The 22,837-nt window shown below is 68.6% G+C and overlaps 5 protein-coding genes across 7 annotated transcripts; 2 read left to right on the top strand and 3 right to left on the bottom strand.

Annotated features, from left to right (window-relative positions):
• The first annotated feature begins 19 nt into the window (after window positions 1-19).
• On the top strand, window positions 20-11,382 carry LOC142074624 (serine protease 53-like). Its single transcript, XM_075135354.1, has 11 exons — window positions 20-49; window positions 3,660-3,807; window positions 4,115-4,147; window positions 4,602-4,770; window positions 5,603-5,880; window positions 7,109-7,275; window positions 7,745-7,964; window positions 8,480-8,630; window positions 9,261-9,493; window positions 10,150-10,298; window positions 10,816-11,382. The coding sequence occupies exons 2-11, from the start codon at window positions 3,735-3,737 to the stop codon at window positions 11,269-11,271; spliced, it is 1,929 nt and encodes a 642-aa protein (XP_074991455.1). The 5' UTR covers window positions 20-49; window positions 3,660-3,734; the 3' UTR covers window positions 11,272-11,382.
• On the bottom strand, window positions 1,119-3,204 carry LOC142074640 (vitamin K epoxide reductase complex subunit 1-like). The gene is made up of 3 exons (XM_075135389.1): window positions 2,645-3,204; window positions 1,805-1,914; window positions 1,119-1,420 (listed from the first exon to the last, which is right to left on the bottom strand). The coding sequence occupies exons 1-3, from the start codon at window positions 2,923-2,925 to the stop codon at window positions 1,215-1,217; spliced, it is 597 nt and encodes a 198-aa protein (XP_074991490.1). The 5' UTR covers window positions 2,926-3,204; the 3' UTR covers window positions 1,119-1,214.
• Window positions 11,383-11,610: 228 nt separating the features above from the next.
• Window positions 11,611-14,757, bottom strand: ZNF646 (zinc finger protein 646). Its single transcript, XM_075135342.1, has 3 exons — window positions 14,702-14,757; window positions 14,420-14,476; window positions 11,611-14,317 (listed from the first exon to the last, which is right to left on the bottom strand). The coding sequence occupies exon 3, from the start codon at window positions 14,313-14,315 to the stop codon at window positions 11,694-11,696; it is 2,622 nt and encodes an 873-aa protein (XP_074991443.1). The 5' UTR covers window positions 14,316-14,317; window positions 14,420-14,476; window positions 14,702-14,757; the 3' UTR covers window positions 11,611-11,693.
• Window positions 14,758-14,776: 19 nt separating this feature from the next.
• Window positions 14,777-19,373, top strand: ZNF668 (zinc finger protein 668). Its single transcript, XM_075135334.1, has 2 exons — window positions 14,777-14,879; window positions 15,586-19,373. The coding sequence occupies exon 2, from the start codon at window positions 15,592-15,594 to the stop codon at window positions 19,216-19,218; it is 3,627 nt and encodes a 1,208-aa protein (XP_074991435.1). The 5' UTR covers window positions 14,777-14,879; window positions 15,586-15,591; the 3' UTR covers window positions 19,219-19,373.
• Window positions 19,374-19,830: 457 nt separating this feature from the next.
• ZNF629 (zinc finger protein 629) lies at window positions 19,831-22,566 on the bottom strand. 3 transcript variants are annotated; one of them, XM_075135350.1, is made up of 4 exons: window positions 22,403-22,566; window positions 22,252-22,311; window positions 20,142-21,908; window positions 19,831-20,066 (listed from the first exon to the last, which is right to left on the bottom strand). In XM_075135350.1, the coding sequence occupies exons 1-4, from the start codon at window positions 22,425-22,427 to the stop codon at window positions 19,978-19,980; spliced, it is 1,941 nt and encodes a 646-aa protein (XP_074991451.1). In that variant the 5' UTR covers window positions 22,428-22,566; the 3' UTR covers window positions 19,831-19,977. The 3 variants fall into 3 exon arrangements, with proteins under 3 accessions (XP_074991451.1, XP_074991452.1, XP_074991450.1); XM_075135351.1 differs by having other exon boundaries at window positions 19,831-20,051; XM_075135349.1 differs by having other exon boundaries at window positions 19,831-21,908.
• Window positions 22,567-22,837: the final 271 nt, after the last annotated feature.

Genomic DNA, 22,837 nt, shown 5'->3' with positions numbered 1-22,837 from the left:
GGAAATGGAGTCCGGGGAGGTGACAGGAGGCCCGTCTCCCGCTCCGACGGTGGGTTGGAAGGGCAGTGGAGGGGTGGGGGGGACCTCCACGGGTGCTTGGGTCCCTCATAAGGGGGTCCCAGATGCCTAGGTCCGTTGGGGTGGGAGGTAAGGGGATCCCCAGATGCTTGGGTCCCTCATGAGGGGGTCCCAGATGCCTGGGTCTCTCATGAGGGGGACCCAGAGGTCTGGGTCCCTTGGGGTGGGGGACGGTAAGGGGGTCCCCAGCACCTGGGTTCCTTGTGAGGGGGTCCTGGACACCTGCGTCCCTCATTGGGGGGGTCCCAGATGCCTGGGTCCCTTATTAGGGGATGGGAAGGGGATCCCCAGACACCTGGGTCCCTTATTGGTGGTGGGAAAGGTGTCCCTGGATGCCTGGGTCCCTCATGAGGGGGTCCTGGACACCTGGGTCCCTTGTGGGAGGGTCAGAAGGGGATCTCCAGACACCTGGGTCCCTTATTGGCGGGGGGAAAGGGGATCCTGGATGCCTAGGTCCCTTGTGAGGGGGTCCCACATGCCTGGGTCCCTTATTTGGGTAGGGAAGGGGGTCCCTGGATGCCTGGGTCCCTCATGAGGGGGTCCCGGATGCCTCGATCCCTTGGGGGGGGGCGGTAAGGGGGTCCCAGAGGCCTGGGTCCCTTTTTGGGGGGTGGTAAGGTGGTCCCTGGAGGCCTGGGTCCCTCATGAGGGGGTCCCAGAGGCCTGGGTCCCTTTTTGGGGGGTGGTAAGGGGGTCCCTGGATGCCTGGATCCCTCATGAGGGGGTCCCAGAGTCCTGGGTCCCTTTTTGGGGGGTGGTAAGGTGGTCCCTGGAGGCCTGGGTCCCTCATGAGGGGGTCCCAGAGGCCTGGGTCCCTTTTTGGGGGGTGGTAAGGTGGTCCCTGGAGGCCTGGGTCCCTCATGAGGGGGTCCCAGAGGCCTGGGTCCCTTTTTGGGGGGTAGTAAAGTGGTCCCTGGAGGCCTGGGTCCCTCATGAGGGGGTCCCAGATGCCCGAGTCCCTTCTGGGGGGATCCCAGAAACCTGGGTCCCCCCATAATTTGGGGGGGATGGGGGGAACATAACACCACATACCCAGAGACCAGGGTCCCTTGCTCATGTTTGAGGGGGAGGGAGGAGCACCCCTGGCTGTAGGGGTGTCCCCGTGTCCCCCCCCCCGTGACATTTTTGGGTGCGTTTCAGGCAGTTTTGAGGTGGCGGAGCTGCCGCCAGCGGCGCCAGTTGAGGGCGAGGAGGAGGAGGTTGAGGAGGTAGGTGGTGATGCAGACGAGGCAGAAGTCGTGGAGGCCGAAGGCCAGCACCCCCGCCAGCCACAGCGAGGCCACCGCCGAGGTCACCGACGTCCCCAACAGCACCGCCGCCGCTCCCCGCCCCGGCACTGCCCCTGTGGGGGGCCGTGAGGGGGAGTGGTGGGTCCCCGATGTGTCCCCACCAGATCCCCATGTGCCCAGTACATCCCCAGTGTCCCCAGTGTGCCCCCACCACGTCCCCAGTGCATCCCCAGTGTCCCCACCATGTCCCCAGTGCCCCCCAATGTCCCCAGTACCCCCAATGTCCCCAACATGTCCCCAGTGCCCCCCCAATGTCCCCAGTGCCCCCCCCAACGTCCCAAACATGTCCCCAGTGCCCCCCAATGTCCCCAGTGCATCCCCAGTGTCCCCACCAGGTCCCCAGTGCATCCCCAGTGTCCCCAACATGTCCCGAGTGCCCCCACCACGTCCCCAGTGCCCCCCCAATGTCCCCCCCGTCCCCAGGCCCCCCCGCCTACCCAGCAGCCCCTGCAGCAGGTAGAAGACGACCCCGATGGCCCCGTTGGGGACGTTGGCGACGCTGTCCCGGCCCAGCAGCACCTCCACCAGCCCCAGCCCCCGGCCCCACCTGCCGAGGGGGCGGGGCACCGCTCGGACACGCCCTCCCACCGCCGGGGAGACACGCCCACCATGCCCACATATGGTGCTGCTGGGCGTGTACCCCTGGCCACGGCCTGTCCTCTAAGCCACGCCACGCCCCCTCGTGCACTCATGTGCCATGCCCGGCGAGTCCCACCCCTCACAAGCCCCGCCCCTGTCTCGAAAACCCCGCCCCCTCCCCTGAAAGCCACGCCCCCGGTCCCGCTCCGCCTGCAAGCCCCGCCCCTCCCGCCCCCGCTGAGCCCGCCCCCTTGCACCCAAGCCCCGCCCGCTCCTCCCGCCCAGCCGCCACCTCCCACCCCCACCCCCCGCGCGCCATTGGCCGCCGCCAGCCCCGCCCCCGCCACGTGGCGGTGTTTACCCGCGCGCCGTTCCCGCCGGTGCAACGCAACCCCCTGGGGCAATGCAACACCCCGCCCCGGTGCAAAGCAACACCCGGTGCAACGCAACCCCCGGTGCAAAGCAACACCCCGCCCCGGTGCAACGCAACCCCCGGTGCAAAGCAACCCCCGGTGCAAAGCAACACCCCGCCCCGGTGCAACGCAACCCCCGGTGCAACGCAACCCCCGGTGCAAAGCAACACCCCGCCCCGGTGCAACGCAACCCCCGGGCAATGCAACACCGCGCCCCGGTGCAATGCAACCCCCGGTGCAAGGCAACCCCCCTCCCCGGTTCTCGGCCCCCCCCCCCCCCGGTACCGGGAGGCGAAGACGCGGGTGCAGGAGACGGCGGGCCCCAGGTCGCAGGCGGCGCGGTAGGAGGGGTCCCGGGCGTGCGCGCGCTCCACGTGCAGCGCGTACAGCGAGAGCGCCGCACCCGCCACGCACAGCACAGCGCGCGCCGCCATCTCACCGCCCCGCCCCGCCTTCCGACCCTCCCATTGGCCGACGCTCTTCCCCCCCCCCTTCCCGCGCGCTCGGATTGGGCGGCGCGGCTGCCTCGCCCCGCCGCCTCCGCCGAGCGGTCGCTCCGCCGTCATTGGCCGGCGTTCTCACGTAGCCTGCGCTCTGATTGGCCGGCGGCGACACCACACCGCCCCCCCGCCCACGGAAGCGGCCGCGGGGGCTGCTGGGGGATGTAGTCCACTGGGGGCGGGGCTCCCGGGGGGCCCCCTCCTCCACCCCCCCCCCAAAAAAAAAAGGGGATCCAGGCGTCCGGGCGGGGCGTGCGGGGTTAAAACCGGCTGCGGGCCGGGGGCGGGGCAGAAGCGGCGGCGGACACGGACCTACGCGCACCCCCCCACGGACCCACAGGGACCCCCCCACGGAACCCCACGGACCCCCCCCCAGGGACCCACAGGTACCCCCACGGATCCCCACAGACCCACAGGGACCCCCCCAAGGACCCACAGCTATCCCCACGGACCCCCCCACGGGCCTCCACAGACCCGCAGGTACACCCACTGACCCCCACAGACCCACAGGGCACCCCACAGACCACCCATAGACCCACAGGGAGCCCCACTGACCCCCCCCAGACCCACAAAGACCCCTCACAGACCACCCACAGACACCCACGGACCCACAGGGATCCCCACTGACCCCCCCTGACCCACAAAGACCCCCCACAGACCACCCACAGATCCCCACGGACCCACAGGGACCCCCACAGACCCACAAGGATCCTCCACGTACATCCACAGACCCACAGGCCCCCCCCCCCCGACCCCCACAGACCCACGGGGACTCCCCCCATGAACCCACCTCCCCCCAGGGACCTACAGGGATCCCCCACAGAACCCCCACGGACCCCCGGGGACCCCCCACGGGCCTCCCCGGCGTGTCCACCATGGCCCGACACGCCTCGACACGCCTTGACACACCTCGACACGCCGCCGTCCTCCTGCTCCTGCTCCTGGCCCGTGAGTTTTGGGGGGGGGGGACATGGGACACACCGGGGGGGACCCAGACGTCCCCAGTGGGGACCCAGGCGTCCGGTGGCGGAAGGGACCCAAGCGTCCCCCGCCCCGGGGGGACCCAGGCGTCCGGGCGGGGCGCCCCACTCGACCGGTCGTACCGGAAAGGCCGAAGTCACAACCCCCAAAAATGAGACCGGACGCTTGGATCCCCCGGAGGCGGGGGGTGGGGCTGGCGGGGGGAGGCCCGGCTGCCTGGGTCCCTCGGGGTGGGGGGGTCCCACGCTCTGACACCCCCCTCTTTCCCCTACAGATGCCGAAATTTCAGATGGGGAGACTCCTGCAGGTAAGATATATGCAAATGAGCCTCTGCATATTCATAAGCAACCCCTCCAACCCCATTGGCTGCTCCTCCTCCCTTCCTGGAAGAGGCCCCCATCTCATTTCGGGGCGGGGGGGGAACCCAGGCATCTGGGGCGTCCCCTCCCACCGCAGCACCCAGGAGACGCAGGCATTCGGGTGGCATCTGGGGGGGCCGGGGGGCCCCAGGCGTCCGGGGGGGGGGGCCAGGCGTTGGGGTGGGATGGCCACAGGCATCCAGGGGGGCCCCAGGCATCCGGACCCCACTTCCCCCCTCCCAGCGCTGTTGCAACCCCCTTCCCGCACGCTGTCGCAACAACCCCCGGGACGGTTGAAATTGGGGTGGGGGGGGTACAACGGACCCAGGCGTCTGGGTGCCCCCCCCCCAAACCGCAGCAGGGGGGGACCCAGGCATCCGGGCTGACGGGTGCTGGGCGCAGACCCCGAGTGCGGGCGTCAGCGGGAGCTGGGCCGCGTGGTGGGGGGCACGGCCGCCCGCCCCGGAGAGTGGCCCTGGCAGGTGAGCCTCCAGCTGCGGGGGGAGCACTTCTGCGGGGGCACCCTCGTCACCCCACAGTGGGTGCTCTCGGCCGCCCACTGCTTCCAGGGGTGAGTCCCGGGGGGGGTCCCGGGAGGGGGAGGTGGGGGGGCTGACCCCTGGGGGGAGGGTGGTTCTGGAGTGGGACCTTCCTTGGGGACACCCCTCTGTCCCGTTGGGGCATTCAGAAATCCACTGGGCTGCCCGGAGCAACTTTGGGACCCCTAGACCCCCATTGGGCCACCTAGATTCCCACTGGGCCACCCAGATCTCCTTTAGGACCCCTTGAACCCTGTTGTGCCACCTAGATCCTCACTGGGCCACCTAGATCCCCATTGAGCCCCCCAGATCCCTTTTAGGACCCCTCGAACCTGTTGGGCTACCTAGATCCTCACTGGGCCACCTAGATCCTCACCAGGGCTCCCAGAAGCCCTTTGGGCCACCCAGCTCTTCATTGGACCACTTAGAACCCAATTGGGCCACCTTGATCCTCACTGGGCCACCTACAACCCCATTGGTCCTCCCAGAACCCATTTGGGCCAGCTAGATGCCCATCGGGGCAGCTAGATCCTCATTGGCCCAGCTACCGCCCCATTGCACCACCTAGATCCCCATTGGACCAGCTAGATCCCCACTGCACCACCTAGATCCTCATTGGGGCACCCAGAACCTGGTTGGGGCACCCATGACTGGGGTGGGGGCACCCATGACCCATTGGGACACCCAGACCCCCTTGGAGCACCTAGAACCTGGTTGGGGCACCTAAGACAACGGTTGGGGCACCCATGGTTGGGGTTGGAGCACCTAGAACCTGGTTGGGGCACCTCGACCCGGGTTGGGGCACCCATGGCCAGGCTTGGGCACCCAGAGGGGACGGGGTGACAGCGGTGGCACCCCCCCCAGGCCCAACGGGAGCCGGGCGGAGCCCAAGGCCTGGCGGGCGGTGGTGGGCCGGCTGCGGCTGCAGGAGACGGGGGGCCAGGAGAGGACGGTGGTGGAAGTGGTGGTCCACGAGGGCTACCGGCGGGTGGAGGGGGGCCACGACCTGGCGCTGGCCCGCCTGGAGTCCCCTGTCACCCTTGGGCCCCGCGTGGGCACCATCTGCCTGCCCCAGGCCCACCACCCCTTCGCCTTCGGTACCCCGTGCTGGATCACCGGATGGGGCCACGTGGCTGAGAATGGTGAGGCCCGGATGCCTGGGTCCCCCTGGGTTGGGGAGCTGGGGCCCCATGGAGGTGGGTCTCCATGGTGGTGGGTCTCCATGGGGTGGTTCTTGGCCATCAGGGTCCCCATAGAGGTGGGTCTCCATGGTGGTGGGTCTCCATGGGGTGGTTCTTGGTCATCAGGGTCCCCATAGAGGTGGGTCTCCATGGTGGTGGGTCTCCATGGGGTGGTTCTTGGTCATCGGGGTCCCCACAGAGGTGGGTCTCCATGGTGGTGGGTCTCCTTGGAATGGTTCTTGGTCATCGGGGTTCCCATAGAGGTGGGTCTCCACGGTGGTGGGTCTTCATGGGGTGGTTCTTGGTCATCGGGGTCCCCGTAGAGGTGGGTCTCCATGGTGGTGGGTCTCCTTGGAGTGGTTCTTGGTCATCGGGGTCCCCATAGAGGTGGATCTCCACAGTGGTGGGTCTCCATGGGGTGGTTCTTGGTCATCGGGGTCCCCACAGAGGTGGGTCTCCATGGTGGTGGGTCTCCTTGGAATGGTTCTTGGTCATCGGGGTTCCCATAGAGGTGGGTCTCCACGGTGGTGGGTCTTCATGGGGTGGTTCTTGGTCATCGGGGTCCCCGTAGAGGTGGGTCTCCATGGTGGTGGGTCTCCTTGGAGTGGTTCTTGGTCATCAGGGTCCCCATAGAGGTGGATCTCCACAGTGGTGGGTCTCCATGGGGTGGTTCTTGGTCATCGGGGTCCCCAAAGAGGTGGGTCTCCATGGTGGTGGGTCTCCTTGGAATGGTTCTTGGTCATCGGGGTTCCCATAGAGGTGGGTCTCCACGGTGGTGGGTCTTCATGGGGAGGTTCTTGGTCATTGGGGTCCCCGTAGAGGTGGGTCTCCATGGTGGTGGGTCTCCTTGGAGTGGTTCTTGGTCATCGGGGTCCCCATAGAGGTGGATCTCCACAGTGGTGGGTCTTCATCATCTGGGTCCCTGTGGAGGTGGGTCTCCATAGTGGTGGGTCCTCATCATTGGGGTCCCCATAGAGGTGGGTCTCCATGGTGGTGGGTCCTCATCATTGGGGTCCTCACGGACGTGGGTCTTCATGGTGATGTGTCCCCATGGTGGTGGCTCCCCATGGTCATGTGTCCCCGTGCTGGTGGCTCCCCACGGTGGTGGGTCTCCATCACCTCTCTCCCCATGGTGGTGGCTCCCCATGACGACGTCTCCCCATGGGGTGCCCCCCCCTCGGCTCGGCAGTGTCGCTGCCGGCGGGGTCCCCCCTCCAGAAGGTGGCCCTGGACCTGCTGAGCCCCGAGACCTGCAACTGCCTCTACTCCAACCTCCGGCGCCGGGATCTGGCGCGGCCGGCACGGCCCAGCATGGTCTGCGCCGGCGGGCAGGAGGGCGGCCGCGGCGCCTGCCAGGTATGGGGGTCGATGGGGGATCTATAGGGGGTCTATGGGGGCATATATGGGGCTGTAGGCGTCTACGGAGGGTCTATGGGGGCATATATGGGGCTGTAGGGGTCTACAGAGGGTCTATGGGAGCACATATGGGGCTGTAGGGGTCTATGGAGGGTCTATGGGGGCACATATGGGGCTGTAGGGGTCTATGGAGGGTCCATGGGGGCATATATGGGGCTGTAGGGGGGCAATAGGGGGGCTATAGAGGGATATAGAGTCTATAGAGGGGGTATAGGGGACCTATAGGGGGAATATATGGGGCTGTAGAGGTCTATAGAGGGTCTATGGGGGCCTATAGAGGGTCTAGGGGGGTTATGGGGGGAATATATGGGGCTATAGGAGGAATATAGGGAGGCCATAGGGGGGCTATAGGAGGCTATAGGGGGTGTATAGGGCCCCCAGGCTCTGTGCTGACCCCCTGCCCCCCCAGGCAGACTCGGGGGGCCCCCTGGCCTGCGGGAGCCCCGGGGGGCGGTGGGTGCAGGCCGGGGTGCTGAGCTTCGCTGTGGGCTGCGCCCGCCCCAACGGGCCAGTGCTGGCCGCGGGGCTGGCGGCCCACGCGGGCTGGCTGGGGCGGCGCCTGCCCCCCACCGCCTTCGCCCCCCTGGGACCCCCCCCGCCCCCTGGCCTGGAGGACGGCAAGTGCCAGGGTGAGCAGCGGGGGACCCCGGGGTGCAGGTGGGGGGCAACCCATAACCCCTGGGGACCCCGGAATATGGTGAGGGGCACCCCATAATCCCTGGGGACCCCAGGGTCTGGGTGGGGGGCAACGCATAACCCCTGGGGACCCCGGAATATGGTGGAGGGTACCCCATAATCCCTGGGGACCCCAGGGTCTGGGTGGGGGGCAACGCATAACCCCTGGGGACCCCGGAATATGGTGGGGGGTACCCCATAATCCCTGGGGACCCCAGGGTCCGGGTGGGGGGCAACCCATAACCCCTGGGGACCCTGGAATATAGTGGGGGGGTACCCCATAACCCCTGGGGACCCCAGCATATGGGTGGGGGGCACCTCATAACCCCTGGGGGCACCCCATAACCCCTGGGGACCCCAACATATGAGTGGGGGGGTCCCATAACCCCATCGATCCCCCCCCCTGCGGGGGACCCAGGCATCCGGGGGGGTCCCAGGTGTCGGGGCTGACCCCCCCTCTCCCCCCCAGGCTGCGGGATGCAGGGGGGTCCGCGCCTGGAGCCCCCCCCCGGCCCCTCCTGGCCCTGGACCGTCAGCCTGCGGCTGGGGGGGCGGCACCGCTGCGGGGGGGCGCTGGTGGCCGAGGACTGGGTGCTGACGGCTGCCCACTGCTTCATCGGGTGAGTGAGGGACCCCCAACTGCCCCCCCTGCACCCCAGAGCATCCCCCGCACCCGGGTGGGCTTTGCCCCCAAGCCCCCCCCCAGGACCTCCCCCCTGCACCCCAAACCCCCACCCCAGCACCCAAATCCCCCCCCATGGGACCCAACCCTCTGGGACCCCCAACTGCCCCCCCTGCACCCCAGAGCATCCCCCGCACCCGGGTGGGCTTTGCCCCCAACCCCCCCCCCAGGACCTCCCCCCTGCACCCCAAACCCCCACCCCAGCACCCAAATCCCCCTCCATGGGACCCAACCCTCTGGGACCCCCAACTGCCCCCCCTGCACCCCAGAGCAACCCCCGCACCCGGGTGGGCTTTGCCCCCAACCCGCCCCCCCAGGACCTCCCCCCTGCACCCCAAACCCCCACCCCAGCACTCAAATCCCCCCCATGGGACCCAACCCTCTGGGACCCCCAACTGCCCCCCCCCCCCGTGCCCCATAGCACCCCCCAGGACCTGGGTATCCAAGGGGGGGGGTCCCCATCACATCAGGGGGTGCAGGGGGGGTCCCTCTCCCCGGGGGAGGGTCCCAGGCGTTGGGGGGGTCCGGTGGGGCAGCCTGGCCGGGGGACCCAGGCGTCCGGGCGCAGGCGGCAGGCGGCGGAGGCCTGGGAGGCGGTGGCGGCGGGGGACGCGCGGCGGAGGGGCGCCCGCCTGCACCTGCACGGGGCCTACGTGGAGCCGGGGGGGGGCCGGGACCTGGCCCTGCTGCAGCTGGAGACCCCCCTGCCCCTGGGGCCGGCCCTGCGGCCCCTCTGCCTGCCCTACAGCGAGCACCAGCGGCCCCCCGGCACCCGCTGCTGGGCACTGCTGGCCCCCAACGGTGAGTCCCCTGGACCCCAGGGCTCCGTCCCCGGTGTCCCCTTCATCCCTGGTGTCCCCATCATCCCTGGTGTCCCCATCATCCCTGGTGTCCCCTTCATCCCTGGTGTCCCCTTCATCCCTGGTGTCTCCATCATCCCTGGTGTCTCCATCATCCCTGGTGTCCCCTTCATCCCTGGTGTCCCCATCATCCCTGGTGTCCCCATCAACCTGGTGTCCTCATCATCCCTGGTGTCCTCATCATCCCTGGTGTCTCCATCATCCCTGGTGTCCCCATACCTCATGTCCCCATCATCCCTGGTGTCTCCATCCCATATGTCCTCATCATCTCATGTGTCCTTGTCATCTCCAGTTGTCCCCATCATCCCTGCTGTCCCCATCATCCCTGGTGTCCCCATCATCCCTGGTGTCCCCATACCTCATGTCCCCATCATCTTTAGCGTCTTCATCCCTGATGTCCACCATGTCCCCATCATCCCTGGTGTCCCCATCATCCCTGTTATCTCCACCCCTGGTGTCTCCATCACTGGTGTCCACCATGTCCCCATCATCCCTGGTGTCTCTATCCCTGCTGTCCTCATCCCCAGTGTCCCCATCATCTCCCATGTCCCCACCTGCACTGTCCCCAACCCCACTGTCCCCATGTGTCCCCCCCAGGCTCGTCCATCCCCAAGGAGCTGGTCAGTGTGGAGGTGACACTCTCGGAGTCCTGTAGGACACGGGGGGATGTTGGGGACAACGTAGGGGTCCCGTCCCCCCCCGACACCTTCTGCATCACCATCCCCGAGGGCACCAGTGCCTGCCAGGTCAGTGGGGACGGGAGGACCCTGATGTCCCTGTGTCCCTCTCGGGGTCCCCATGTCCCTGGGTCCCTTTTGGGGTCTCTTGGGGTCTCCATGTCCCTCCTGGGGTCCCTTTTGGGGTCCCTGTGTTCCTCCTGGGGTCCCCATGTGCCTCTTGGGGTCCTTTGTGGGGTCCCTGGGTCCCTTTTGGGGTCCCTTGGGGTCCCTGCATCCCTCCTAGGGTCCTCATGTTTTTCTTGGGGTCCCCATGTCCCTCCTGGGGTCCCTTGTGAGGTCCCTGGGTCCCTTTTTTGAGATGTCTCAGGTCACTTTTGGGGTCCTGGGGTCCCTTTTGGGGTATCCGAGGTCCCTTTGGGGGTGTCTGGGGGCTTGGGGGGGTCCCAGAGGTCCCTTCTGGAGGGCTTTGAGGTCCGGGGGTGCCTTTTGGGCAGGTCTCGGGGGTCCCAGGGTCCCTTTTGGGGGGGCTTTGGGGTGTCCCGGAGGGGTCCCCCAGCACCGGGCTGACGGGGACACCCCGCAGCCGGACGGGGGGTCCCCCGTGGCCTGCGAAGAGCGGGGGATCTGGTTCCTGGTGGGGACGGCCAGCGTGGGGGGCTGCGCCCAGGGGGGGCCCCCCCTCTTCACCGCCGCCCCCCCCTACGAGCGCTGGGTCGCCGGCATCACCCGCGAGGCCTATTTCGCCGAGACCCCCCCGGACCCCCGCGAGGAGGAGGAGGAGCTCACAAGGGACCCGGGTGTCCGGGAGCACCCCGAAACCTCCGAGAACCCCGGCATCCGGGGGGAACCTGAGCCCACGGGGACGCCCCACCCCACGGAGGACCCCCACGTCCGGGACCACCCCAAACCCTCTGAGGACCCCGGCGCCCGGGAGCACCCCCAGCCCACGGAGGACCCAGGCGTCCGGGGTGACCCCAACATCTGGAGGCAAGCCCAGATCCCCGAGGACCTCGACGTCTGGGGGTACCCCAAATCCTGAGAGGACCCAGGCGTCCGGGAGGGCTCCAGGAGGGCCTGACCCCCACTTTGGGGGGGCTCAGGTTGGGGCGGGGGGGGGCGCAGAGCAATAAAGTGGTGGTGGTCTGCAGTGCCCCCCGTCTCTTTCTGGGGGTCCTGACCCCATTCAGGGCACGCTTGGGGGTCCCCACTCCTATACAGGGGGTCCCCAGCCCCACTCAGGGCACATTCAGGGGTCCCCAGCCCCACTTGGGGGTCCCCAGCTCCACTCAGGACACACTTGGGGCTCCCCAGCCCCAGTTGGGAGGTCCCCAGCCCTGACTCAGGGTCACGCCCCACAGAAAACCAAAATCCACCCAAAACCGCTCCAAAAACAACCCAAATTTAATCATGGGGAGGGAAACGGGGTCCGCAACCCCCCTACCACCCCCCGGAACAACCCCCTCACCCATCAGCCTCAGCACCCCCGGGGGAGCGGTGACGGGTGGCAGTGGGGCGGTGGGGGGGGGGTCGGGACCCCCGGCGCGGTCCCCCGACCGCCTGTGCGGGGTGACACCGCGCTGGTGCCATGGGCCGGGGGACCGGGGAGGACTTGGTGGCCGTCCGACGGGCGCTCGGGGGGCCGCGGGGCAGCGTGGCAGGCACCGGGGAGGACTCCAACACCGTTACCGCCATGTCCGGCTGTCCCACGTGGTCGGACGCCGAGGAGGACTCGCACCCTGTTTCCCGCGGGTTGGGGTGCACCGGGGATGCCCCTGATGCCGATAATGCCGTCTGGGGTGACGGGGAGGACTCCAACACCGTCACCGGTGTGTTCAGGTGTCCTGGAGACGCCTGTAGTGCCGACAACGCGGTTTGGGGTGTCGAGGGGGACCCCAACGCCGTCTCCATCGCGTCCAGGTGTCCCATAGACGCCTCTGCCGCCTGTAACGTGGTTGGTGGTGCCAAGGAGTCCTCCAACACCGCCTCCACTATATCCGGGTGTCCCACAAACTTCTCCACCTGTAACGTTGTTGGTGGTACCGAGGAGTCCTCCAACACTGTCTCCATCCTGTCTAGGTGTTGTACAGACACCTCTGCCGCCCGTAATGTTGTTGGTGGTGCCAAAGAGTCCTCCAACACCGTCTCCATCGCGTGTAGGTGTCCCACCGACTTCTCCTCCACCTGTAACGTTGTCGGTGGCACCAAGGAGTCCTCCAACACCGTCTCCATTGTGTTTAAGTGTCCTGGAGGTCCCTCCACCGCCTGTAATGTGGTCGGTGGTGCCAAAGAGTCCTCCAACACCATCTCCATCCCATCCAGGTATCCCATAGACACCTCCGCCACCCGTAACGCGGCTGGTGGCACTGGTGAGTCCTCCGACACCATCTCCACCAAGTCTGGCTGCGCTGGCAGCCCCTCGTCCGCCTGTAGGTCGCCGGTGGCAGGGGGGTGCAGGCGCTGGTGGCCCAGGAGCTGCCGGCGCAGGCGGAAAGCCTTGGGGCAGAGGCCACAGCGGTGCCGGCGGCGCTCAGCGTGGGTGCGCCGGTGGTTCTTCAAGGCCATCAGGTTGTAAAAGGCCTTGTGACAGGCGGCACAGCGGAAGAGGCCGGTGGTGTGGGTCTGCCGGTGGTTGACCAGGCTGCCAGCGTGCTTGTAACTGCGGCCGCACACCTCGCAGCGGAAGGGCCGCGCCGCCGCCTGTTGCCGCTCCTCCTCCTCCTCCTCGCCAGCACAGGCATCGCATGCCGGTTCCCCACCCGGTGTTGCCGGCGGTGCCGCCGGGGGTCCCGCCTTGCAGCGGGGGTGGTTGCGGAGGTGGTTGCGGTAGGCGGCGAGGTTGGGGTAGCGTCGGGCGCAGACGGCGCAGGGGAAGACACCGGTCTGGTGGGTTTGCCGGTGGTTGACCAGGCTGCCGCCGTGGCGGTAGGTCTTCCCGCACACGCTACAGGCGTAGGGCCGCCGCTCACCCCCCGCCACGTCGGCCAGGGCGGCCGCCTCCTCGGCGCGGTGGCTCCGGCTGTGCTCCCGCAGGCTCTCCAGGTCGGCGAAGGGCTGCCCGCAGTAGCCACAGATGTGCCACAACTCGTCGCCCGCCGCCTCCCCCCAACACCCCTCCGGCACCGCCGCCGGCACCGCCGACACTGCCGCGTGCTCCTGCCGGTGGTGCCGCGCCAGGTCGGCCTCACCGGGAAAGATGCCGCCGCACAGGCTGCAGAGGAAGGGCCGCTCTTCCTCCTCCTCCTCCTCCTCTTCCTCACCCGCAACACCCCGCGGCCGCCTGTGCCGGCGGAAATGCGCCTGCAGCGCCGGGAGGCCGCCAAACTCCTTGGGGCACAGCGAGCACTGGTAGATGCCAGGCGGCGGCGGCGGTGTCGGCGGTGGCGCGGCGCAGCCGTTGCGGCGGTGGTGGTGACGGTGACGCCGCCGGCGGTGTCCCCGCAGGTGTCCCTTCAATGCGCCCAGGTTGGAGAAGCGTTTGGTGCAGAGGCTGCAGCCGAAATCGCCCGTCTGGTGCGTCTGCTTGTGGTTGATCAGGCTGCCCGAGTGCCGGTAGGTCTTCCCGCACACCTCGCACCGGTACACCCGCTCGGCGGCGGTGGCGGCGTCAGCCACGCGTCGCGGTGCAGCCCGCCGTCCCCGGCGGTGCCCCCGGGCGTGGGTGCGCAGCGCCATCAGGTTGGGGAAGTGTTTGGGGCAGAGGGAACAGGCGAAGACGCCGGTGCGGTGGGTGTGCCGGTGGTTGGCCAGGCTACCCCGGTGCCGGTACCGCCGGCCGCACTCCCCGCAGCCGTACAGCCGTCCCGCTGATGCCGCTGCCTCGTTACCGTCGTCTGTCCGTCCGTCCGCCTGCGCGCGCCGGTGGGCGCGGCGGTGGCTGTTGAGGGCGGCGAGGTTGTAGAGCTGTTTGCCGCAGGCGCCGCAGCCGTAGACGCCGGTTTGGTGGCTCCGGCGGTGGTTGACCAGGCTCCCGGCGTGCCGGTAGCTCCTCCCGCACTCCCCGCACCGGTAACGACGCTCGCCCGCCGCTGCTGCCGCCGCGGGCGCGCACAGACGTTCGGGGGACGGCACCGGCGACGCCGCCATGGCTGGGGGGGACGGACGGAGCGGGGGTGAGATGGGGGGACCCAGGCGCCCGGGAGGGGACCCAGGTGCCCAGCACCACCCCCACGGGACCCCCTGCCACCCACCTGGGGGTCTCTCGGCGTCCCACGATGCACCGGGCTCCAAACGGTGGGGGGGGGTGGCTGGAAGACAAAGGGTTAAATTGGGGAGGGGGACCCCGAAAACCCCCCCCAGTGCCCCCCCAAAACGTGAGGACCCCCCCGACCCCCCCCCCCCCCGACCCTCCAATCTGGGGGGGTCCCGCCCCCCCATGGCCCCTCCCCCCCATGAGGGGACCCCACGCCCTCCGGGGGGGGTCCAGGGCCCCCCCCAAACCCCCGCCCCTCCCCCCGACCCCGCACCGGCACCTCCTTTTGTTGAGGGGAGACCGGAAGCCACCAGTAGCCCCGTCCCTTCCGTTCCCCCTCCCCCCACCGCCCGGAAGCCACGCCCCTCCCACACGGAGGGGGGCCACGCCCCTCCCGCTTCCGTCCCGCCCCCCCCGCGGTCCTAGCGCCCGCCGCGCCCGCAGCGGAGCCCCCCCAGGTAAAGACGGGACCCCCCCCCCACCTCCCCCGGGCATCGCGGCCCCCCCCCGGCCCTGCACCCCCCCTTCCCGTGGTGCATTGCAGCCCCCCCCGCATTGCACGGCCCTTCCCGGGGTGCATTGCGGCCCCCCCGCATTGCACAGGACATCCCCCCCTTCCCCCCCCCCAGATTGCACCCCCGCCCCGGGGTGCGTACCCCCCCCCCCCGCCCTGCACCCCCCTTCCCATGGTGCATTGCAGCCCCCCCCCCCGCATTGCACCCCCCTTCCCGTGGTGCATCGCGCCCCCCCCCCTTGCACGGACCTCCCCCCCTCCAAACTGCACCCCCTCCCCCCTTGCGGCATTGCACAGACCCCCCCTCCCCCCATTGCAGCCCCCTTCCCATGGTGCATTGCGGCCCCCCCATTGCATGCCCCCCCCCAAATTGCCTCCCCCCAGGGTGCATTGCAACACCCCTCGCGCGTTGCCCCCCCCTTCCCGTGGTGCATTGCAACGCCCCTCCCCCACCCGTGCCGCCATCTTGCCGGCCGACAAAGGGGGGGAGGGGCGGCCTGTTGGGGGGGGGGGATGGGGGAAGTGGGGTGACACCCCGGGTGCAAAACGGGGCAAAACGGCGCAAAATCGGTGTAAAACGGGAGCGGGGCGGGGGATGGGGGGACCCGGGTGCCACCCCTCCCCCCCCCAACGTGGTGGTGTGTCCGCAGGGGGCCATGGAGGAGCACCAGGAGGGTCCAGGTGGGGACATCCATGGGGACGTCAGTGGTGGCACCCGTGGGGACGTCGGTGGTGGCACCCATGGGGAAGTCGGTGGTGGCACCCATGGGGACGTCCATGGTGGCACCCATGGGGATGTCGGTGGTGGCACCCGTGGGGACGTCCATGGTGGCACCCGTGGGGACGTCGGTGATGGCACCCGTGGGGACGTCGGTGGTGGCACCCGTGGGGACGTTGGTGGTGGCACCCATGGCCGTGATGGCACCCTTGGGGACCTCCACGATGATGCCCTTGATGACACCCCTGGGGACATCAGCAATGACACCCACAGCAGTGTCCGAGGTGACACCCATGGGGACCTCCAAGGTGACACCCCTGGGGATTTCCATGATGACACCCACGAGACCCCCCGAGGTGACACCCACCAAGACCTCCAAGATGACACCCAAGCAGACCTCCAAGTCGTCTCCCGTGGGGACCTCCGTGACGACACCCCTGGGGACCCCCCTGCCCCGCCCGCCTACGTGAAGTCGGGGAGCCGCTACAAGTGTCCCACCTGCGCCACCACCTTCCCCACCCCGCCGCGGGCCCTGCGCCACGCCCAGACACACGTGTCCACCGCGTCTGGAAGTGGCACCACCACCACCAGGTCTAGAGATGCCGCCACCGCCGCCACATCCGGAGGTGCCACTGCCACCAGGTCCAGAGGTGCCACCACCGCGATGGATGTGTCCACCACCTCCGGAGGTGCCACCACCAGGTCCAGAAGTGCCACCGCAACCAGGTCGAGAGGTGCCACCACCACGACGGCTGCACCTACCACCTCCATGGGTGCCACCGCCACCAGGTCCAGAGGTGCCACCACCACCACCACCAGGTCCAGAGGTGCCACCACCACTGCATACGGAGGTGCCATCACCATGACAGATGTTTCTGAAACATCTGGAGATGCTACTGCCACAGTGGATGTCTCTAAAGAACCTGGGGGTGCCACCACCACGATGGATATGTCCGCCACTTCTGTGGGCACCACCACCAGGTCCAGAGGTGCCACCACCACAAGGTCCAGAGGTGTCACCACCACCAGGTCCAGAAGTGCCACCACCACCACGTCTGGAGGCACTGCTACCACGACAGATGCATCCAAAGCATCCGGAGATGCCACCACCATGGTGGACACATCCAAAACAGCTGGAGGTGCCACCACCACCACCACCCGGTCCAGAGGTGCCACCACCACCAGGTCCAGAGGTGCCACCGCCACGAGGGCTGCATCCAAAGCATCTGGAGGTCCCACTGCTACGATAGCCATGTCCAAAGCATCCGGAGGTGCCACTGTCTCCAGCAATGCCACCACCACGATGGATGCATCTGAAGCACCCGGAGGTGCCGCCACCAGCACATCCGGCGGTGCTGGTGCTGCGATAGATGCACCCAAAGCATCCGGAGATGCCACCACCACCACCACATCCACACCCGAAACATCCGGAGATGCCGCCACCACCACGTCCGCATCCAAAGCATCTGGAGATGCCACCGCCACGGACGCCCCCTGCTCTGCCTGCCCCCGCCCCGCTCCCCCCTTCCCCTGCGCCGCCTGCCCCAAGTCCTACGGCACCCTCTCCAAGCTGACCATCCACCAACGCGCCCACACCGGCGAACGTCCCTTCTCCTGCCCGGATTGCCCCAAATCCTTTGCCGACCCCTCTGTCTACCGCAAACACTGTCGCGGTCACACCGGCTTGCGTCCCCACCGCTGCGGCGCCTGCCCCAAAGCCTACGCCGAGCGCAAGGACCTCCGCAACCACCAGCGCAGCCACACGGGCGAGCGGCCCTTCCTCTGCGCCGAGTGCGGGAAGAGCTTCGGCCGTTCCTCCTCCCTCGCTTGCCACCAGCGCATCCACGCCCCCCGCAAGCCCTACGCCTGCGGGACCTGCGGGAAGGCCTTCACCCAGCTCTCCTCCTTCCAGAGCCACCAGCGCGTCCACACCGGGGAACGTCCCTACCTCTGTCCCCAGTGCGGGCGGATGTTCTCCGACCCCTCCAGCTACCGCCGGCACCAACGCGCCCACCAAGGCGTGAAACCCTACGGCTGCGGAGAATGCGGCAAAGCTTTCCGGCAGCCGGCGGATCTGGCGGTGCATCGGCGGACCCATACGGGCGAGCGGCCGTGGCGGTGCGGGGAGTGCGGCAAAGCCTTTGTGGCCTCCTGGGACCTCAAGCGGCACCGGCTGAGCCACACGGACGAGCGGCCTTGGCGGTGCGGGGAGTGCGGGAAGGGTTTCTGGGAGAGGGCGGCGCTGGGCAAGCACCGGCGGACGCACTCTGGCGAGAGGCCCTACACCTGCGAGCGCTGCGGGAAGGGCTTCGGGGGGGCCTCGGGGCTACGCAAGCATGAGAGGACGCATGGGAAGAGGGAGGCGGGAGGCGGGGACAACATGGCCGCCAGCGGGGGAGCGGATGTGGCTGCCGGGGCTGGCCTTAATATGGCCGCCGGCACTGGCCTCAATATGGCCGCCGGCGCTGGCCTCAATATGGCTGCCGGACCTGGCCTCAGTATTGCTGGAAGCGGTCAGGGCATGGCCACCAGACTTGGCCATGACGTGGCTGCTGGAGCTGGCCACAGTATGGCCGCCAGAGCTGGCCATGGCATGGCCACCGGTGCTGGGCATGACATGGGTGGTCAACCTGGCCACATTATGGCCACCGTTGTTGGCCATGGTATGGCTGCTGGCGCTGGGCATGACCTGGGTGGTCAACCTGGCCACGGTATGGCCACCGGCGTTGGCCATGGCATGGTTGCTGGTGCTGGGCATGACATGGGTGGTCAACCTGGCCACGGTATGGCCACCAGCATTGTCCATGGCATCGCTGCTGGCATTGGGCATAACGTGGGTGCCCAACCTGGCCACACTATGGCCGCCAGCGTTGGCCATGGCATGACTGCCAGCATTGGGCATGACGTGGGTGCCCAACCTGGCCACAAAGTGGCTGCCGGAGCTGGCCACAATATGGCCACCAGACTTGGCCATGACGTGGCCGGCAGAGCTGGCCACACCGTGGTTGCCCAAGCCGGCCGTGACGTGGCCACTGCTACTGGGCAGGACGTGGGTGCTCAGCCTGGTCACGATGTGGCCGCTGGACTCGGCCACAGCATGGCCACTGCCCCTGGAGCCGGGCCCGTCATGGCCGCTGGAGCTGGTCACGAGATGGCGGCTGCCGGAGGAGCCATGGGCTGTGGCAGCCTCAACGTGGCCGATGCCTGTGGAGGCCCCAACATGGCTGCCCCCAGTGGAGGTCCCAAAATGGCCGCCGCCAACATGGCCACCTCCAGCGGAGGTCCCAACGTGGCTGCCCCAAGTATGGCCGCCCCAAGCGGAGGTCCAAACATGGCCGCCACCAACATGGCTGTCCCCATCACAGCCCCAGGGGCGTGCCCGGCCGCCGGGGGCGTGGCCTCGCCCGACCCCGCCTCCCTGGAGCCCCGCCCCTTCGCTTGCCCTCTCTGCCCCAAGCGCTTCGGGGCCCGGGCGGGGCTGCGCAAGCACCAGCGCCGCCACGGTCCCGCCCCCTCCCCGCAGGCCCCGCCCACCCCTGGCCCCGCCCCTGCCGGGACGGCTTAGCCACGGCCACGCCCCCACCCCCTTGCCGCCAGGGGGCGGGGCCTCTCCAGCCCCTCCCGCGCCGGAAAAGGGGCGGGGCTCCTGGGGGGCAGTACCTCGCGTGGCCACGCCCCTTTCTCCTCCCCTTCGAGTGTTAATGGGAAATAAATGGCCGAGTGGGCGTCTCCGTCTCCGTCTCTCTCTGACCCCGCCCAGGACCCCAAGCCCCGCCCCCCCGGTAGCGACCACTCCGGTTCTGGGGTTTCACCATCTTTTTATTTATGGCCCGCCCCCCTCCCCCCCCAACAGCTCCCAGCCAATGGCAGCAGAGCGCTCCCACAGCTCGGCCAATGGCGCTGTGCCTTCCCCCCGCCCCGCATCCTGCTGCACAGGATCTCGGCCAATCCCCTGTCAGTATTTTCCCCCCTCCCCGCTATTGCCCAATCCTGTGTCAGTCCCACCCCGCCCCCCCCCCCTTCATGGCCAATCCCACATCAGTCCCACCCCCTGCTCTCAGCCAATCCCGTCTCAGTATCCCCCCTCCCCTCAGCCAATCCCCTGCCAGCATTCCCCCTCTCCTCCAATCCCACGTCAGTCCTGCCCCTTGCTCTTGGCCAATCCCAACCCCCCCCCCATCCCTGCCCAATCACCCACGCCAGCCACACCCACCCCTCAGCCAATGGCATCGCAGGGGGGGGTCTGTCCCCACCCCCTCAGGACGCCTGGGTCCTGGGGAGAGGCTCCGCCCCACGGGGGTCCAGCACCTTGGGGGGCCCCACCTCAGGGTGCCCCACCATGGGGTGCCCCATCTCGGGGTTCTCCATCATGGGGTGCTCTACCATGGGGTGCCCCACCTCGGGGTGCCCCATCTCGGGGTTCTCCATCATGGGGTGCTCTACCATGGGGTGCCCCACCTCGGGGTGCTCCATCATGGGGTGCTCCACCTTGGGGTGCCCCCCCAAGTCGTGGCTGGTCCTTGGGGCTCCTGGTCTTGGGGTGCTCCTCCACGGTTTCCAACCCTTGGTGCACCCCAAGGCTCCCGGGCTTCGGGTGCGCCTCCGACATCTCCAGACCATGGGGTGCCCCAAGCCTCCTGGTCTTTGGGTGCTTCTCCATCACCTCTAAGCTTGGGTGAACCTCCAGCGTCTCCACGTGTGGGTGCTCTTCAAGTCTCGTGGTCTTTGGGTGCTCCTCCATCGTCTCCAAACCTTGGTGCACCCCAAGTCTCTTGGTCTTCGGGTGCTCCTCCATTGTCTCCAAACCTGGCTGAACACCCAATGTCTTCAAGCCTGGTTTCACTTCCATCATCTCCAAACCTTGGGGCACCCCAAGTCTCTTGGTCTTTGGGTGCTCCTCCAACATCTCCAAGCCTGACATCTCCATGGCTGGTTGACCCTCCAACGTGTCCACACTTGGTTGCATCCCAAACGCCTTGGTCTTTGGGTGCCCCTCCATCATCTCCAAGCCTGGCTGAACTTCCATCGTCTCCAAGCCTGGTTGACTCTCCAATGTCTCCAAACCCGGTTGAACCCCCAACGTCTTGGTCTTCAGGTGCCCCTCCAACGCCTCCGCAGTCGTCCACCCCTGCGCCGCCCCGTGGGCCTCCTCCAGGTGCACCCGCTCGTGGGTGATGAGGTTGGAGCTCTGGCTGAAGCGCCGGCCGCAGCGGGCGCAGCCGTAGGGCCGCTCGCCGGTGTGGGTCCGCCGGTGCTGCTCCAGGTGGGCGCTGCGGACGAAAGCCCGGCCGCATTCCCCGCAGCCGTAGGGTTTCTCCCCGGTGTGGATGCGCTGGTGCCGCACCAGGGTGGAGCTCATGCCGAACGCCTTGCCGCACTCGCCGCAACGGTAGGGCCGCTCGCCGGCGTGCGTCCGTCGGTGCAGGGCCAGGTTGGAGCGAAGGGCGAAGGCTTGGCCGCACTCGCCGCAGGCGAAGGGTCGCTCCTCCCCGTGCGCCCGTTGGTGCCGCGCCAGCGCCGAGCGCAGCCCGAAGGCTCGCCCGCACTCCCCGCAGCGGTGCGGTTGCAAACCCAAATGCAACCGCCGGTGTTTGGCCAAGGTGGCCCCGTGGCCAAAGCGTTTGCCGCACTCGGCGCAGGCGAAGGGTTTCTCGCCGCTGTGGCTGCGCTGGTGCTGGATGAGCTCCGAGCTTTGGACGAAGCCTTTGCCGCACTCGCCGCAGCGGAAGGGCTTCTCGCCGCCGTGGGTCTTGCCGTGCTTGAGGAGGTTGGCGCGTTGGGCGAAGCTCTTGCCGCATTGGCCGCAGCGGTAGGGTCGTTCGCCAGAGTGGCTGGCTTGGTGTTGGAGGAGATCGGAGCTGCGGTAAAACGCTTTCCGGCACTGACCGCAGGCGTAGGGTCGCTCGCCGGCGTGGGCGCGCTGGTGTTTCACCAGGTTGGTGCTTTGGCTGAAGGCTTTGCCGCATTCGGCGCAGGCGTAGGGGCGCTCGCCGGTGTGGGTGCGGCGGTGCTGGGCCAGGTTGGAGCTCCAACCGAAAGCTTTGCCGCAGTCGCCACACTTGTAGGGCCGTTCGCCGGTGTGGGTCCGGAGGTGCTGGGCCAGGTGGGAGCGTTGGGCGAAACGTTTGCCGCACTCGCCGCAGGCGTTGGGGCGTTCGCCGGTGTGGCTGCGCCGGTGACGCTCCAGCTTCGACCATTGGCCGAAGGCTTTGCCGCACTCGCTGCAGATGTAGGGGCGGCCGGGGGGGGCTCCGGCTGCACCAGGGGGAGGCGTCAGGGACCCTGGGGATGGGGGGGACCCTCCTCTACCCCCGTCCCGGTGTGGGTCAAGGGGTCCTGAACGCCTGGGTCCCCTCCCCTGCCCCACCCTGGGACGGGTTGGGGGTCCCGGATACCTGGGTCCCCCCTTCTGCCGCACCCTGGGAGGGGTTGGGCGTCCTGAACGCCTGGGTCCCCTCTTCCACCTCACCCCGGCGTGGGTCAAGGGGTCCTGGACGCTGGGTCCCCCCTTCTGCCCCACCCTGGGAGGGGTTGGGGGTCCCGGACACCTGGGTCCCCCCTTCTGCCCCACCCTGGCAGGGTCCCCGGGGGGTCTCACCTGCCGGCGGCTCCTTGGGGGTCTCCTCAGCGGCTCCGGTCGGGGCGTCCATGGGGCAGCCTGGGGGAAGGGGGGGGGGACACGGCCGGTCAGGGGGGGACGCAGGCGGTGGGGGGTCTCAGGGCACCCAGGCCCCCGGGCCCCGCCTTACCCGAGGGGCTGGCGCTGGCCTGCATCGTCGCGGGGCGTGGGCCGCTGCGGGGCCCCGAGGCCTGGGGCCCTCCCGGGGCTGTGGGCCGCTGCGGGGCCCCGAGGCCTGGCTCCACAGAGCGGGGACGCTCCAGGCGCCCCCCAACCTGCTGAGGGAGCGGGGAGGAGGGGGCGTGTCCGGCGTGGAAGCCCCGCCCGCTGTGACGTCACTTCCTTTAACCGCCCCCCACCACCACCACCACCTCCCTATGGCAACGCCACCCCATAGCAACAGCGCGAAGACGGGGAAGGGGGCGTGGCCCTCTAAGTCACCCCTCTCCCGCGCGCTGATTGGTCGGTGAGGGCGGGGGCGTGGCCGGAGGGCAGGGAAGGGCGTGGTCTGGGGAAGCGGTCGGGGGAACGGGAGGGTTGAGTGAGCTGGGGGAGGGGCGTGGCC

Source organism: Calonectris borealis, chromosome 39 (assembly GCF_964195595.1).
Source record: "Calonectris borealis chromosome 39, bCalBor7.hap1.2, whole genome shotgun sequence".
In the NCBI taxonomy this organism is placed as follows: Eukaryota; Metazoa; Chordata; class Aves; order Procellariiformes; family Procellariidae; genus Calonectris; species Calonectris borealis.
Note: the sequence above shows the minus strand (reverse complement) of the source record. Positions and strands in the feature narration are given on the sequence as shown.